General features: G+C 39.1%; 1 protein-coding gene across 3 annotated transcripts; it reads right to left on the bottom strand.

Annotated features, from left to right (window-relative positions):
* Nucleotides 1-719: 719 nt before the first annotated feature.
* csf3r (colony stimulating factor 3 receptor) lies at nt 720-13,183 on the bottom strand. Of its 3 annotated transcripts, none has more exons than XM_074683597.1 (18): nt 13,047-13,183; nt 12,311-12,405; nt 9,537-9,648; nt 8,860-8,934; nt 8,352-8,648; nt 7,219-7,351; nt 6,908-7,074; nt 5,698-5,867; nt 5,395-5,545; nt 5,013-5,095; nt 4,717-4,912; nt 3,478-3,666; nt 3,181-3,282; nt 2,794-2,940; nt 2,570-2,710; nt 2,368-2,464; nt 2,211-2,289; nt 720-1,644 (listed from the first exon to the last, which is right to left on the bottom strand). In XM_074683597.1, exons 4-18 carry the CDS (start codon nt 8,921-8,923, stop codon nt 1,159-1,161), a joined length of 2,502 nt encoding a protein of 833 aa, XP_074539698.1. In that variant the 5' UTR covers nt 8,924-8,934; nt 9,537-9,648; nt 12,311-12,405; nt 13,047-13,183; the 3' UTR covers nt 720-1,158. The 3 variants fall into 3 exon arrangements, with proteins under 3 accessions (XP_074539698.1, XP_074539700.1, XP_074539699.1); XM_074683599.1 differs by having other exon boundaries at nt 2,368-2,431; XM_074683598.1 differs by lacking the exon at nt 12,311-12,405 and having other exon boundaries at nt 13,047-13,176.
* Between the last annotated feature and the right edge of the window lie 4,855 nt (nt 13,184-18,038).

Genomic DNA, 18,038 nt, shown 5'->3' with positions numbered 1-18,038 from the left:
CCCTGAACACATCGATTAGAAGTCTAAACAGCGATCTCGATTGTGAAACTTCAACTTTTTTTTTTTTTTTTTTTTTTTACCTTAACAGAGCAATAACTTAAAGCAGTTTAGAGAAATTCAGCCTAAGGAGTGTTATTTACTGGTTTAATCATCACTACATAGTTCGGTAGCACATTGTTGGGTTGCGTGACTGGGAGTTGGGAAAAGAGTGTCAGATGTCAGCAGTAGAAGTTATTCAAAACCAAAATAGGATTTGTATTTTCAATACTTTTTGTTGGTTACACCTTAAATAGTCAGCAAATATGTACATTTGAAATATTTTTTTCTCTCTCTCTCTCTGTTGATTGGGTTAAGCCCTGTAATTGTTGCCCGTTTTCTGTAAAATGTTTGGAAACAACTCAATGAATAAAGCACACAAACGTTCACATTTTAATGCAAAATATATTTTTTTATTACAGTGGATTTTTATCTAAACACAGACTTATTTTGCAATAGCACAGCAGTGGCAAAACTTTTTATTTTATTTTATTCATTATTCTCATCAAGCTATACCTCATTATTCACCTAGTTTAAATGGCAAAACATAAAACAGAGCAAGAAATAGAAAAGTAAAAAAAAAGAAAGGATATAGAAAAATAAAATCTCATTTTAAAAAGGCATTATAATCATTTAAATTACAATACATTGACACACTCTTGCATTTAGCTACAATTTACTGACTTTATGCTTTGGATTTTGTTGGAAATCATCTGATAATCTGCTATGATTTACTGTAAAATTGATAGATTAGATTATGATAGAAAAAATCCATTAAACATTGATAACTTAAAAAAAAAATAATAATAAAAAGGATATAAAATTTATTTTTTATTTTTTCTAATCCTGTTCTTCTTGCTTTACACATATGAACTACTCCAAACATACAACCCTTAATGATATAGATTTTCACTGGTAAAAGGTACATGTGTGATATATATTCAGAGTTTATAGATAGAGCAAAGACATCATAGTCATTGAGATTTAAAGTTATTGTATAATTCAATCCAATGTGCATTTCCTGTGTGCCACACCAAGCCATTGTATCTCAGTTCAAAACACACGCTCACATCTCCGGAATGTCTTATAAATCATTCACTCTTGCAAAACAGGGAATAACCTTCAGTCACACTCATTATCATTCATTGTTAATGCTTGTAGAAAAGGAAACTCATCCCACAGAGTTTTGAGGTCTTTCCCCTCTATGCTTACACAGTCATGGCTTGGACCAAAAAAGCATTGCTCTGTTTGTCTCTCATCACTTCTCATATTCTGATAGCACTTTGGACTGAAGGACTCTTCAGTCTCCAGGAGGGGCTGTGTGGACTCAGAACGCAGATAAACTGGAGGCCCTGAAGGTGTGGGGCTGCTGCATGGATCAGAGAAGACCACTGTAGCATAAGGCACAGAGTCGCTGTTGGAACCAGAGTATTCAGGAATGAATGGTGAACCACAAATAGACTCTCCGAGGTCACTGGTGTCCTCTGAACTGTTGAACCACACATCATCATGGCTCTTCTTACTCGGTTTGACTTGGAGGTCCAGGAAGCTGAGGTGAGACAGGTAAACTAGATCCGGCTCTTCTGTGTCAGAGGGCAGATAGCTGTCCTGTACAAGGCAAATAGAAGAGGAGCAAACATTTTTGATCAGAAAATGATGTTACATTGCAAATAAAAGCTTGCTGCTCACTCTTTATGGATGGGATTTGAATCTGGGCCTGTATATACAGGTTGTAAAACCAAAACAAGGAACTGAAAGATGCAGAGATGTGCAAGAGCCAGGGTTGAAAACAAAGCGAAAAGTGTCAGTGGATTTCCCAACTTGAGCAAACAATTTCACATGAAACCGACTTAATAAAATTCCATCCATCCATCCATTTTCTTAACCGCTTATCTTGATCAGGGTTGCGGGTGGCTGGAGCCTATCCCAGCTGTCGTTAAGCGAGAGGCGGGGTACACCCTCGACTGGTTGCCAGTCAATCACAGGGCTGACTTAATAAAATTCTATTATTGAATAAAAATGCATTCTTTCCACTGTTATAATAATAATAATAATAATAATAATAATAATAATAATAATAATAATAATAATAATAATAATAATTGTTATTATTATTGAGTTTTAGCTTAGTTACTGCATAAAAAGTGTTATTTTAAACAGGTCTATCTACGCACTTGTGTCGATTCTGATGTCCACCTCTTGATGCTGCTGTTAGCTGGATCTGGAACAACAGGCCAGAGATGCCCCTTCAGCCTGTGAGAGAAAGAAAGATGTTTTGAAAGTCAACAATACATAGCCCCACAGCTTTTGACAGTTTGTAAATGATCTCACCTTTTGCGTTTTGAGGAGCAACCCAGGACTATGAAGATGATCGCAAGTAACAGTCCAACAAGCACTGCAATTGCAATCATCAAAACAGACAACGCATCTGTAAGAATAAAAACAAATACTGAAACTAAATATTCAGCTGTGGAAAAAAATCTCTTGACCCTCTATCATGTTTCTGAATCCACCGCCAAAGGATCATACTAACCAAAGGGCTCTGTTTCAAAATTAATTATCGACCCATTGCGGCTTCCTCCGAATGTGCTAACCATCAAAAAAGCTTCATACAGAGAGACACCATCCAGGTTTGTCAGGACCACCTTTCTCTCTTTAGGGTCAGCATTTGCAACTGAAAGAAGAGTCAGGCATCAGATAGCATCAAAAGCATAGAAAGAATATGTTAGAGCAAGAGAGTTAAGATCTTTAACCTACCATTAATGACTCCCTTTCCATTCCAGTAGAAGACTTTGTAGTTCTTGATTTTTCCGTTCCTTTTGTTTAATGGTATTTCATCCCAGGTGAGCTCAACATTTGACTGCCAGGTTTTTGTAATTTTTATTTTTGGTACCTCGGCTGGAGCTGTAAAGAGAAGTATCATCAGAGACCTTCATGCCAGAAAATAAAAGTGTTCATCTCTACCCACAAGAGGGCATTCTTCCATCATGTATCACCTGTTTCCTGAATGATTGCTCAATGTATTATTCTTTTTACTTGTGTGGAAAACTGTTCTTCTTCTCACTCCTTCAAAGTTAAAGGAACCTGACTCTCACACCCCCGCCTTCTCTTTGTGTGATCCTCCTAGTGTCTTTGGTGACTTACCCTTTTGTCTTGAGTAGGCATCAACAGTCTGAGGAAGGCCTATCCCGTCCTTAAATCGGGGATACACAGTGATCTCATAGGGCTTGTAGGGCTCAAAGCTGCCTATTGATGAGAGTGAAGAAGTCAGAGTGAATCAGTACCCGTAAGCTGAAAACTGTGTATACAGGCAACATATTGCACAGAAAAAGAAGAGTTTGCACAAAAGGTGTGATAAAGGATGAAAAATAGATTAGGGAGAAGAAATAAAAGGTGAGTAAAACAGGAGATGGATAATAAAACATTCAATAGAGACACTACCTGTTATAGCAATGCTTGTTTGGTTCCTGTCAGCTATTTCAAACTGAGCGAGGGAGAGGTCTGTGTTTAACAAAGGTTTCCATTCCACCACAAAACCAGTGAGGCTGGAAGAAACATGGCTTCTCCACTGAACCAAGAGGGATGTGTCATCTTGAGGAACAACTGAGAGGTCTGATATCCCTGCAACTGCTACAGATACAAGGACAAAAAAAAAAAACATAATGTGAGAAAAATCATACGTGAGATTTTTTTTCTTTTTACACTGTTACTTAATAGACATTCAAATGTGTTCTTACTTTGTATCTAACACCAAGACAGTAATACAAATGCATATTATCACCAATGTTGGGACCCATCTTTTTTTGTCTAGCTACAACAAACGCCTCTGAGGATGACAAACAACTTTTGAAGCAACCTGCTGATGACGATGTAAAGTGATGAATGACCTCCAGCAAGAAGTTCCTTTTCCATGAACTACATCAGTAACTGCAGTCTATTTAGTAACTTTAGAGGCAAACATGTTAAAAAGGGGAGCAAAATTTGCCGCTCTAGCTATGTCTGCAAAATAACTGCTGAGATTTCTAATTATGAGGCTCAGTTTCACTGTAAATTGAGGCTTCACACTGGCTGCTTACACCTGCTTTCTCCTTAGTCACAGACAGTCTTACTTCCCTTGCAAGGAATTGTTTGTGTTATTTTTGATTTTAGCGCCCCCCTGTGGATGAAGCAAGGCTCCTCACATTTTGTCCTAAAAAATCCTGAACATGCAACAGGCAAGGCAATTTTTCTGTCCAAATGGAACTTTTTGAAACATCCTGTCAGCAGGATGTTTCAAGGCAAAGAACATTACAGAATTTGTCAATCTTGTCTATCTTGGTTTTGTCTGTTGTTGTAGGATATAAGGCGTTATTTTTCATTTTGAATCTGATTTTAATGACAGTAGAAATATTCTCACACTGGCTTAAAGTTTATCAAAATCACAACAATGTGCTGAAAGTTTGTAAAAATAAAAATCGACTGTGGCCCTCCTGCTTTTGCTCTCCATACAGATTGTTGTATGTATACCAAAGCATGTTGATATGTGATTGGTCAGTACTGCTTAGTCTACAAAATGTACAACAAACTTAAATCATAAGGTATTCATACATACGTACGTGGCTGTGACCAACATTTTTCTTCTAAAATATATAAAGTAGGACAATATTATTATTTAATCTGGTTGAATTTTGACAGTTTTACCTATAGGTGGGTAAATCCGCACAGCAGTAGGTGGAGATCTTCCGGCTGAATTACTGGCTCTTATATACACTTTCTTTGCTTTACTGGAAATCTGGAAAGTACAGTTATTCCCAGTCGTAGAGCACACCTTTCCTCCTTTCCCAGCTGAGACTGTGTATGACACATTCTGGCCATTGGCACGGAATTGTTTTGATGGCTGGAAAAAAAGTGAGAGGCTATTTTAAAGCCGACCTCACACATTCATCAGGAAACACGTCTGTGTGAGACAGGTGTCGAAAAACGTGTTATGTGTGTACCTTCCAAAACAGGTGTATATTGAGTTCTTCATGCTTCATATCCCCTGAGACTTTCATCCATGAATCCAGATATCCAGTGGGAGCTAAAAAAAAAATAAATAAATAAAATTGCTGTAATCTTAGAATCGTGTCAGAAGCCTGTACCTCTCCTTTCAGTCTTTGAAAAATGAAACTTTTCTTTAAAGACATGTCTATAGATTCACTGCCAGAGTGGGCAGCTGAGCTCAATACATCAATTCAGCCGATGCTTTGGAGCAAAAAAATGGGAGATGTAGAACATGACATTTGCATATATTGAAAAGAACAGGAATGGAAGAAAAGGCAATAGATTGGAGACATAAGAGTGACTGATTGTGTCACCCTGAATTGATCCCGGTCTTACCGCTCTCCAAGGTGACTCCTGACTGGCTGCTACTCCATTCACTCCAGGGGCTCTGCTTGTATCTAACACGGACCTGGGCGATGTACCGAGTCCAGTGGAGGAGGCGACACAGGTCCACAGGTCTGGTTGCTTTTACCTTACTCATTAAGATCTTTTATGTGGCCGCAGTTGGAAAAACACAACAGATATGACTCAAATTAGACAGAATGCAACTATAACCAGATGTGTGTGGCTGCTTCTAGCCTCTGGACTTAATTGAAATCAGTCATTGCTATAGCTTTCATGAGGATGAGCTTCACTCACTGGTTGTTGTCCCCATTGGCTACTGTCTGCAGTCTTAAGTCGGACTTCCAGGTTCAGACGGAAGCCCTGCAGCCAGACTTGGTGCTGAGATAAACTCCAGCCCAGCTTTAAGCAGCCATATTTTTTCGGCACCACTTGAATATTCAGAATGTTTGGGGGGTCAAGTTTGGCTGAAATAGTAAAGACAACAAAAGTCAGAATTAAAAATGTCCTTTATGTATCATTTTCTTCTTGGAAATTCTCCTAGGTTTTGGAATTTTTGCTGGAAAATATGAAATTATTACAAAGCCCCTTAAGTCCCATGAGGTGATTACTTTTTATCTATTAGCACAGAGCACCTTGTTAACATTTGTGAATGCCGCAGTATGTTTCTGTCAGTTGCCATAATTAACAAGAGATTTAACATAGTATGTGATCTATTATAATGATTTATTATTTTGAGCTTCACAGCGGTACTATTTTGTGAGTAACATAAGCGCCCCCTGTTGGTAAGCATTGAGTGGTGCAACCTGTGTCATGACGACTTGTAATAGGCTCCACCGAAATATGTTCAATAAAGTCTTACTTGCCATGTGATGCTTTACCAGGTATAAATTACAATAATACAGTATTGTCATACCATTAGATAAAGTACAGCTGTCTATATTGTTGTTTAGTCCTTGACAGGGTCTGTTAAAAAACTGCTTCCTCAACCTGTTGTCTTGTGTGCAAATGTTTATAACCTCACCAGTTTTTTTTTTGCGCAAATAGAATAACAGTTTTAAGCAAGTGCTGTTAATTGCTTTTACCATGCCATTCATCCAATACTTTCATCCTGGATGGTTGGTGACAACTAGAAAACATTGTCAAAACAGAAAAAAGGCTTTTTTTTAAGGAGTGCTGCACCAAATTAGAGCGCACTGACATAGCCGGGTTTTATGTTTTGTAGGCCGTGCATCCTGTTTTTCTCAATGGGACCACCATCTCCCAGGATGCAACTTGAATTGGATCCTTTGTGCCACAAGCAGCTTCTTGAGCAACATCTCTAGATATTTTTTCTTTTCAAATTTGTAGTCTTGCTAAGACCCAGTTGAGGCTTATTTAAGTTACATCACGGGAGGTTGTGAAATATATTCTGCAAGGTTATTCTGGAGCAGCAAAAAGCTAAAAACATCTCCCTGATGTAAGCTGTGCTGTGGTTGGGGATATGCCGTAAATGCATGTCACTCACCTGCACTGATAGGTTCTAAAATGATAGGTGCTGAGTTTGCTTCTCCGAGGTCATTGACTGCCTTTACATAAACTTCCATTTCTGAGAACAGGACAAAACCACTGCGAGGGATGACCAAGTGGTGGACTCCTGGTTGTAACTCATACGAGTGGTTCTCATTTGAATCCCTGAAAAGAGGAAACAGTGATGCGAAAAACACATTGAGCAACCTCACGGACAGATTTTGTAAAATACATTCCTGACAGCACGACATGAGGCTTGCTTTCTGGTAACTGTTTCAGTATATTCCTGGCAGGTTTAAAGAATATTACCATATCTGTGTGTGGAGGGAGTACTTGGTCAGAAGGTGGGTCTCCTGTTGCCCTGGGTCCCATTGACAGGTTAGGGTGCTTGGGTTGGTTAGGTTTGTCTGACAGCTGAGGTTCTGTGGTGCTTCTGGTGGATCTAAAGGTACAGAACAAAGACAAATATATATATATATATATATTTTAATTGTCAGGGACTGTGCTCTTGTGTTTTCTTCTGATTGTGTTGTGTTGGTTCTGTGGGACTAGTGGTGGCACTCATGAGTTATGCATCGACTTTGCATTAAGGAATAATGTCGCACTTTACCAAACTTGTGACCAGTGAAATGGCTTATACATGATGTACTGCATTTACCCATTCACACATTGCACACTCCATTCCTATGCAGTCACATGCTGCTGGCTATGCTGGTCAGGGGTTATTGGGGTTTAGTGTCTCGTGTGAAGTCACTTCTTTTTGTGTACTTTTGGGGCCGGGATTGTGCAGCCAACCTGGGATTCTTTGTAAAAGCTTTTGTGTGTGTTTTATGGCATAGAGGCAGCTGTGGTAGAGGAAGACAGGCCTTCAAACAAAAGTGCAGGGAGTGCCCCCGAGTCTTGCTGTCCAAGTGCCCTTAAAGTGTCCCTGGCCAAGTCACTAGATCCCATACTGCCCCCAGTGTCTGTACCATTGGAATGACTGGTATGTATACTCCACATAGCAGCCTTTGCCATCATTATATGCTTATGGTGTCAAATGGTGAATGTGGCACGTAATCTAACAGCACTTTAAGTGATCAGAAGACTGCAGAGCGCCTTATATAAACACAGTCCACTCCACCAGCTATAAAAAGCACCAGTGTTAATCTTGATATCAAATGAACATCTTCTATAGCTTTGGCTTAACATGTTTTTATGTCCTCATGTCCTAATCTGCATGATCTTCTGTACATGTACTGTAGTAGTTACATTCAAAATTCTTTAATTGTATTCTAACTTGTTTATTTTTATACATTAAGCTGCACAAAATAAAGAAAGATCATATTCCTAGAATCATATATTTTATTCCCTCTGCTGATTTTTGATGGTGGGACTTAAATGACTAAACTCATTTGACTATAAATTAACCAACATGCAGAAGAAGTTGAAACCCTCCTCACATCCAGCTCTGATCTCCACTCCTGCCACCACTTGAACAGTAGAGGCCTGGACGCAGCAGGTGAGGAACGCCCTGGTGTGACTGAAGCTCGGTATGACAACCTGCGACACCCTGCTGCTCTCATTAGCCCCGGGGCTGCTGGGTAGAATACGATCACCGAGGTGCCACTCTATATGACCAGCTTGTCCGATGTCCAGAGGGCAGTCATCTCTGATAATACAGGTGGCTGAGACAGGGGACCCCATAGGAACGACGGAGCTGGACATCTTGATCTTTGCACACGGTTGTTTGCCATCCTCTAAGAAAGTGAAATTTAATCTTAACTCAGCACGTTAGAAAAAATCTTAGAAGGAAAAAAAGGTATTGTTGAAAATGGCGAAGCCTTCTATTTAGTATAGACAGGATCTCAGAGGCAAAGGAAAGAAAGGTGTCATAACAATTGTCCTTGTCAGAGCCAGTTAGATATTTCCATTTAGATTTTTCTATTTCAGTCTGAGAGACACACTCACCATTTCTCGCTTCATCCACAAAAGCCACCAGCGTGACAATCACCGACACCCATGTGGATATCATGATGATAAAACCTGTTAGGCAGCCAAAATGAAAAGCATAATATTCAAATGGAAAACTTTCATGCCCTATCAAACTATATATTTGAATTGCCTTCCCTTTAGAGCAACATGCCGTGTTGTGTGAGGTGAATAACGGTTCCAGCTTCAAAAGACATCATCAACGCATGGTTTGGAGTGTGTGATGTGAGCAACGATGTGATCTCCATAATGCATTATGCTTTAGTATAAGCAGACAGATAGAGAATGCACCCACTGCTCTACAATACAACGCAGAGCAATCTGTAGTCTGAGTAAAGTGTTTGCAGAGCATTCTCCGTACAAACCCAAACACAGACGTATGACACGCTCATGAATATAAAGATTCAACAGTGGTGACAGCTTGGGTCTACATTTACGCAACGTTATTACACAAAGTGTGTGACATTTAAAGCTCTGCACGCTGTTACAAAATAGAATTTGTTTTCTCAGATAGAACAAATACACATACCGACAATGTACACAGATTGTCTCCTCTTATACCCATGTATGGCGAGGATATTAAACAAGGGTTCAGATACTTTGTTAAAAAGTAATCAAACTAGTATTTTGAGATTTTTGATTTGAAAAATACTCACCAGTACGTAACCATGAGAGGCTGATTTTTTACTGGACTCTTTTCCAGCTCACAGTGAAACTCCAGCATGGGACAGACATGCCTTCACAGCATCTTTGCAGCTGTGTGTGGTGCTGTATAAAAAAAAAAAACCAAAACACAGTTACTGGACAGAGAAGTTTAAAGTTTATTTACAGAAAACAGGGGGGCTGTTTTAAACCAGGCCTATTGCAAAGGTAACACCAGACACATAAGAGCAGGCATGTGTAATTTTCAAGTATTTTACCTACGAAAAGTTGTAATTTTGAGACATTTCCGAAGTGAAAACACTATTTCTTAGAAAACATAATCTCAAAGTTATATCAAGCAAATTTGAGAAAAGTTAAATCACTTTGTCCTTCAAAAGGAAAAAAACACCTCATCATTTTCATCCGTCACCTTCAGCCCATGGCATGTTCAAAAATGCACTTAAATAGACACAAAGGTTCATTACAAGAATTACAGTCACATTATTCATTAAGAGACGAGGAGTTGATTTGCTGTTTGATTTTGCTTTACAGATTTCAATATACTAAAACACTGACAGAAATGGGTCAGTGTACAACCCAACTAAGAAGTCAACAAGTAAAGCAAGTTAATAGTATGGCGACAGCCCGGTTCTTTAAAAAAAATTCAAACAGAACAAACCCGCTGTCAATGTGTTTCAAAAATGAGACTTCTTGACTTCAGCTACCATAAATATTAATATAAGTTAGAATTAATTTGCTGTTTTTCTAAACAGTACACATACCCCTCTGAGTATTGGTTACTGTGACCACATCCTGCATGTTCTTGTTATCAAAGCAGATGTCCGTCTGAGTTTGGTTCTTCTCAAGTTTTTTTACTGGTTAAAAAAGAAGTTTATGTTTTTTTCCTACTGTACCTTGCTATATGCAGCACTTTGCTGGATTAGTATGAGAAAAGACTAAGGCCATGTCCACATAGCTGCTTATTTGGGAATCCGCATATATTTTTATATGTTCAAGCCTGTCATCCACACGAAACCTCAGTTTTATGTCACTGAAAACGATGTTTACTGAAAACTCCAGCCAAAGTGAAGATATTGGATATTGGTTTTGTGATTTCGTGTAGACGCTGGGAAACTGGGAGTTTTTGTTTCTCAGACGTCACAGCTGAGTGACGGAGGTTCATTCTGATTGGATGGCACGAATTTCACGTCGGAAAAACATGGCCCATTATAGGTTTGGCATGCTTTGAGCCGCACTCACCGGCATATTTGCCCACTGAGTGTGGACAAAAGTATTTTTAAAAACAAAAGAGGGGGATATTCTATTTTGAAAACCAGGCTACATGTGTACAAGGCCTTAATCTTATACTGGGACTGAGTCTTGTTTTTATCTTGATGTACGCTCTTTAAAAGTAATGTATGTATAAAGTACCTGCTCTTTCTGAATTGGACAAGTAAGTTGTAGTTACCAAGAACCCAGCAAAGCTCCCATTTGCTACCTGATGGTTGACCAGATAAACTGCATTGATTTCTCCATCAGAGATTAGGCCAGACACACACGTGAACACTCAGACACATATACACGCACATACTGAGTCAGTAACGGGACCGCATCATTGAGAAACTTCCTCAGGTGTCATGACTCAAGAAATACGATAAAATCAAGGATCTAATTGCAGACTTGCAATTATGATGTTCTAATAACAAGAGTTCAAACAAGAACAATGAAAAAAAATGTACTGAAATGTTCAAGATCTCAAAACATCAAGTATCACCTTTGTGAAAATGCATAGGGCAGCCACAGAGTAAGCTGACACAGGGGTCTAATACACAAAGAAGCACAAAAAATACACACTCAGGTGTGAACACAGGTGGAACTATTGAGTTGCAACCAAAGTGGAAGAAAACAAGAGCAGGAAGTAAAACCAAACCAGACACATATTGTGCAAGAATTACAAAATAAAATAGGAAACAGCAAAGGTTGAACCAAGAAACTAATGAAAATAATAAGCAGAGGAGGCAAGACAAGAAGTTCACTCTTAACTATCACAGACAGGAAGAAAACAAGAAATTGACAAAAGTAAGTGCAATTAAATTAAGCAGGAGATAGAATCTGCAAACAACACAAAGAAAATCATATCTGGTCTCTTAAAAGTGCAAACAATTTCAGGAGATGAGGAGGCTCTTCTTTTGGAACTTGTAACTTCAGCTTGCTGCCCTTGGACCACAATCACCAACAGTTTGGTGAAGTCTGTTAGAGCAACGCTCGGGAAATAGAATTTCTCCCTGGTTCTTATCAGCTGCATACATAAAGGCCTTCATTTTCTCTCGCTTTCCCTTTTAGAATTCCCGCTTACTCCTAAAACGTAATTGCCTGTGCCTCAGACAAAAGGCAGCCGAGAGAGACGGACAGGGAGAGAGGAAATCTGGAGTGTATTTTGACAACAAACAATTTGATACGCTTAAGAAAAGACAGTTGAAAATAAAACTGGCCATTCTAAGGGTTCCAGAAAATTTTGTTCTTAATATATTGATGCAAAATTTGTTATCAGGATAAAGTCTGGCCCCTGAGTGAGTCATGTTTCTGAGCAGAGGGACGCTTTGCTTCACCGTGTGTTTCCTTTCCCGTTGCTGTTGGGGGGTTACAAAACACCTACTCTCAGGATTTGGCAATATCCTTGGCACAGAGTGTAATGAGAAACCTGTCGCTGTTTCCCCTTTCTTTTCTTATTTCTCACACAAAGCAGTAAAGTTTTAACAAGTACTTCAGAAGTCTTAAAGAAACTTACATGTCGTGTCTGGAGACCCTTTCCTCGGAGACTATAGTTACTTCTTGCTCCGACACAATGACCTTAAGAGTCAGCAGTTGTAAAAATCCAAGTAGCTAAAAAGCAGAAAAGCAATCTGTTTCACATCCTCTTTTTTGTCATGGATGAACAGAACATCAACAGATTTGCCACAGCTTTACATGAGAAGTTACTTTCATGGTGGTACCATCACCAGTTCGAAGAATGTCATGATTAATGTTGTAAAAAATAAAACTCAGAAATGTCTGACTTCCTTAAATTAAAACTTTGAAACTGTCTTCTAGCTCAGCGTCTGTTTATAAGTTTTGATTTTATTCACTTTAAGTTTGTAACTTTATGTGTGTTTATTTTAAAGGGATTATCTTATCTGAGAATGTCTCCTCAAATCTTCCAGTATTTGAAGCTCTGATACACACAATCTTCTACATCTGAAGTATTTCATGCTGGGTAAAAAAACATTTTCGGCCTTTTTTTTGTCAGGAACTACAAAGGACTACAAATGGCACACGTACAGTACAGAAGAGCATAAAAAGAAATTAAGTAGAGCTGCCCAAGAGTTGGATCAGGATGCAAATCTCCAAACCTGAACCGGTGTCATCAAGACACAAGTTTTCATGAAGTTTCCCTTTTCAATCTGGCACAAGTATCAAAATGAAAGGACCAGCAAATCGCTTGATGTGAAGATAAAGGAGAGCCATCAGAGAGGCTTTTCACTCACCGCATACAAGCTGCAGCAGACCCAGAAAGACGAGAGGCTCTCATCAGCCCTGATAGCACCAGATGAAACAGTGTGGCTCAAAGCAGAGCAGATGAGAGGATGTGTGTGTATGTGTGTGTGCGTGTGTTCACCAAGCAGCAACAGCAGCTGCAATGTCCTTGTTCTGAAGCTCTTAAACTTCACTATTTTTCAGGAAGACATCAACACATGACTGATGGGGCCCTTTATGGGGAGAAAAGTGGGGTGTTACAACCCAAAGCTGTGCTAGTCAGACACACATTCAATAGTTTACAACTTTTACAACATGAGAAAGAATCAATAATTCTCCCAGGTGATTTAAGGGTTTATGTAACACCTAAATATGTTGCCTTTGTGACAGCTGGCGGAGTTGTTTTTACACTTAAAACAGATAGTTCTGTCTTTGTATTTTCTTTCACATCTTTCACATAGGGTGGTAGTTAGCAATAGTCATTGTCTAGCTTTGCTTTGCTTTTGTTTTGAGTGGCCAGTTTATGCCACAGACACTTAGCTATCACCACCTACCAGCTGAGGTTTGAAGCAAACAATATATAAACAACAGGAATAATCTGTCAGTTTGGGAGAATGCTTTGGTTGAGATTACTTTTAGTTCCCCACCAGGCCCCAACTTCCCCCATTACCAATTATTTCATGTTTTAATTTATATACTCCAAAAGAAAAAAAAAGCAACAAACAGTACAGACAAACCTGACACTTAAGGGAAAAAAAAATGTAGGAACATGCAAGCCAGCAATATGAGCAATGGGCATGAGTAGAATCTGGACAAGCACAGTGTCTTCCCTGGATTCATAAAAGAGTATTTCATCTTTATTTCATGATCTTTTTACACAAAAATGTTAATATGTCCGCTGTCAAATACCCAACAATATGACTCCAGGGGAGAAAATGCAATAAGTCTGGTTCAGACTGACCCCTCCATGTTGAAACTGACCTTTGAAGTAGCAGAACTGCTGTATCACCGAGCCTGCCTCAGAAAAAAAAGCAGTCATCTCCCTCTCTGAGCCCATTCAAGCCTTTGTCAGCGAGGTAATAGAACAAGCTTTTAAATGGGATTGTAAACTGTGCCTTGACCCCCCAAGGGCACTTGAAACTACTTGCCATATCACGTTTATTAGCTTATTAAATTGTAAAATGATTCTTTGGCTCAGGCCTCATTTCAAATCATGCACAAGGCGAGCCAGTTAGCTCACCCACTCAACTTTTAATCTAACAGCTGTATCCCTGATCGGTCACTCTGCCGCCCTCAAAAACATAATGGAAGCTAACGGCTAATCAAGGGGCCGCTGGAGGAGGAATTAAACACATGCAGTGCTGTGTTTTTGAATAGGAATCAACAGGAGAAAAGAAAAGCAGGCGCTAATTAAAAATACATTAACTGGTTATCATTCCTTGACATATTTAGCTTGATCCTTTTTTCCTAATCAGCAGTAATGAACAAAGTGTTCTCCATCCACTGGGTATTACATGCTACGTTTCAGTGAGCAGTAAAATTAGCTGAGGGCCCTGAAGCTAAGTCGAACTGATGAAGCTCTGCTTGGTTTGATTACGCTTCTTGTACAGTACTTAATAGAATGCTGTTTCCTATTTAGATCCTTATTCACATTTAAGATGTGGCTAACCACAAATTAGTCACTGCTGGAAATGTCCTCACCTATCTATTTACTACAGTACATAGAATTGCAAAAAGTAAAGGCAATCCAAAACAATAGCTTCTACTTATCATATACTAACATTTCTACATTTAAAGCCCAGTGCACTCTTAATACATTAACTATGGCCATTGAAATCAAATGTGCTCAGTATCAACAACTACAAAAAGTGCTGCTAAATCTGAAATGAAGTCTGTAACATTTACCACAAATAAGATGAAGGGTTGGCAAGGCATTTTGTCTTTTTCTTTGTTTTTTTTTTTTCTCCTGATTTTTATTTATTTATTTTTTTATTTAATTCTATTTATTTATTTATTGTTTTGTTTTTGTTTCTGTTTTTATTTTTCACTTTTGTAAAGATTTATTTATACTGAGGTGTTACTATATCTTGAGTTGGCATGGCGTGGCACTTTTCATGACATAGAATGACAGCACTTTTGTTGAAAGAAGAAACTCAAATTAATTCAGAAATTCATTAAATGTTCACATGGATGGTATGCATATCAACCATAGACTGTATAATAAAAGGTGCATGTCTCCCTGACATCTGTTTCTGAAATGGAATTTTGAAGCTTGGGGTGGCCATACAGGAAATGGGGTGGGCTTTGGGTCTCCACACTAACAGCTATAGGGGCCCCATCAGTCATGTGAGCTGAGCTGTGCCTCTGATTGGTAGAACTCAGGATCTTTCTAAACCGCTGAGTTCGAAAAGAATTCAGCCCTTGTAGAATTAAGAATCAAGTCAGAGATGAAGTCAAAGAGGTATGTTTTCGTAACTCTGCAATAATAGTTGTGACAATAAACTGGGTAAAAAGATGGATGGCACAACAGGTCCCCTACAGTGAAGCCGAAACATTACATCCATAAATACAAGTGTCCACGAATCAAACTAAGAATCTGTTCTGGTATGGAATGAACCAACCTGAGGGATCTTTATTGTATGGGCTATATAAATGAAAGATGGTTCCATCTGACAGAGTGCAATTCCTATGTCTAAACTATGTCAACAGTGCAATACATCTGCTTTTGTCCCAGGGTTTTTGGCTTCACATCACTTAAAATTAGGGAAGTTAGCATTGTGACATCAGTTTTACTGTGAAAAGAAGAACTCAAATGTAACATGAAGCTTTGATGTTATTTGACATGGGTGGTGTTAGTCAAAGAGGGTAAAAAGCTGACTTAACTTATATTCAAACACACATCATAGCACAGAGAAGGGGGAAAATAACTGTCTGAGTCACAGCTGAATCATTCTGAACCCTTTATCATAAGGGGAAATGAATCCACAGGCATGAGCCATGCCTAAGTTCAACATACACTGCATTGATTGCAGTTTAATGAGATGAAACAATGCCTACATATATTGTCCCTGTCAAAACTATCCTATTTTTAAATGCCTTTTTGACCGAATGAGAGGAAAGGCAAGGAACAACGTGCCAATCAATTCTACAGTTGTTCTGATATTTCAGCTGAGACCAGAGTTGTTTACTGACTAAGAGACACTGCTGAAATTGAAACTGTATTCTACACCAACTGTTTGATGTGTGTGGCTCTAAGCTGCCCACCTCATCAAAACTCCCAGATGGAGGGACCATATGTCCTGAAAGTGGAAGTGTGGAAGGTGCATGTGCTTTACTTTCTGTTCCTGTCATCCCTGCTATAATCATTGCATGCAACTGGCTGGTATTTGCATATGTACTGAACAAATCATCCTGCCATACACAATGAAGTCATTTCTTTCCCAGTGATTTACATCAGTTGATTTTATTTTTTGAAAAAACATGGTGCATACACTCTTTGATCATTAGATGTGAAGTAAAATCCTCCCTTGTTTCTGAAATTCACAGTACATGTTATTTTATGTGATAACATGTCTCTGAGTTGTTGTTGGTACACCATGGGGCATACCCCCTGAACTTTACTGCTGTTTCCACCATGGGGCATGGCCAGGCAAGAGAGGGAGAGAAAAAGAAAGAAGGAGAGAAGCTTCGACTCACGCTCCTGCTCCTTACATGGACCCAATCCACTCCTATCTAGTACCTGTCACACGCTGGCTGCAAAATGGAATTGACTATTGATTTCCCCCTTACCACAGGTCAGTTGTGCTGGCAGGCGAGAGTGGGTTCACTGAGAGCCTCATGTGGGACAACAAGAGGAGAGGAGAGAGGAACACGACGAGGAAACACACACATTACAAAAAAATAAAAAAAACTACACACACACACACACACACACACACACACACACGCACGCACGCACGCACGCACGCACACACACACACACACACACACACACACACACACACACACACACACACACACACACACACACACACACACACACACACACACACACGCACACACACCAGTGCAGATACACATTCCCATTAACCACCATTCTCCAGGATTTTGTAGAGGGAGATAATAAAGGTTGCTCGAGAAAAAGTGTGTGCTGCAACATGTGTAGTGAAACACACTCTGGGCCTGGCAGAGCTCTGATAAAACTGTGATGGGATTTGTTTTGTGAGGCAGAAAAAGTTTAAAGAGCATATGAAATGTTGTGAGCAATCCAAGATTTGTTAAAGTGGATGTTGCTGCAATGAAACAGAGCTGTGGTTCTAAAGTTCTGGGGGCTGTGGTCTTCTAAAATATATCAATATCACCTCAAGTGATTAAACATCATAGGTGGTCGTGACTGTTGATAGAGTGATTCATTTGATAGCTCTCAGTGCGGTGTCTGTTGATAGAAAGGAACACTAGATAGGCCTTAGAAGTATAGCAGAAAGATTAACAAAGTTATTTGTAGTGTAAGTTATGTTTTTTAATTAGTTTTATTTCTGGACTCCTTGGAGGCTCACAACTCCCAGACTGAGAACAACAAAAATAGGGGACAACAAAATAAGCAGATTTGTTAAACAGGTTTTTATAAAGCCTCTGCTTTGTTGCTGATTGTGGGAAATTTTAAAGTTAGACACAGTCAGGAGGAAGTGGGCTAAACCTTACCATGCCAGCTTAGTGTACTTTTAACACATACACCTACAGTCTCTTAATAGCTGTCAAAGGAAGAAGTTTCTTATAGATTTTCAAGTAGTGTAAAAAAACTCTTATACTTCACAGAAGTAGTGCTTTTTTGGATAGCAGACACCAGATTGTTCAAAACTCCTTTACCTTTTTTAAAAATCAATATATGAAATGTCACAATGAACAAAAGCTTTCGAGTCATCATGCTCTTATCATTTTTGCAGTTTTCAGCTGTTTACATCAAGAGAGCCAGGGACTTTTAGCTTCAGAAACTACATTTTCAG

The sequence above is a fragment of the Halichoeres trimaculatus genome, unplaced genomic scaffold (genome assembly GCF_033239565.1).
Source record: "Halichoeres trimaculatus isolate MK-OKI-2021-1 unplaced genomic scaffold, fHalTri1.1 fHalTri1_scaffold_12, whole genome shotgun sequence".
NCBI lineage: Eukaryota > Metazoa > Chordata > Actinopteri > Labriformes > Labridae > Halichoeres > Halichoeres trimaculatus.
Note: the sequence above shows the minus strand (reverse complement) of the source record. Positions and strands in the feature narration are given on the sequence as shown.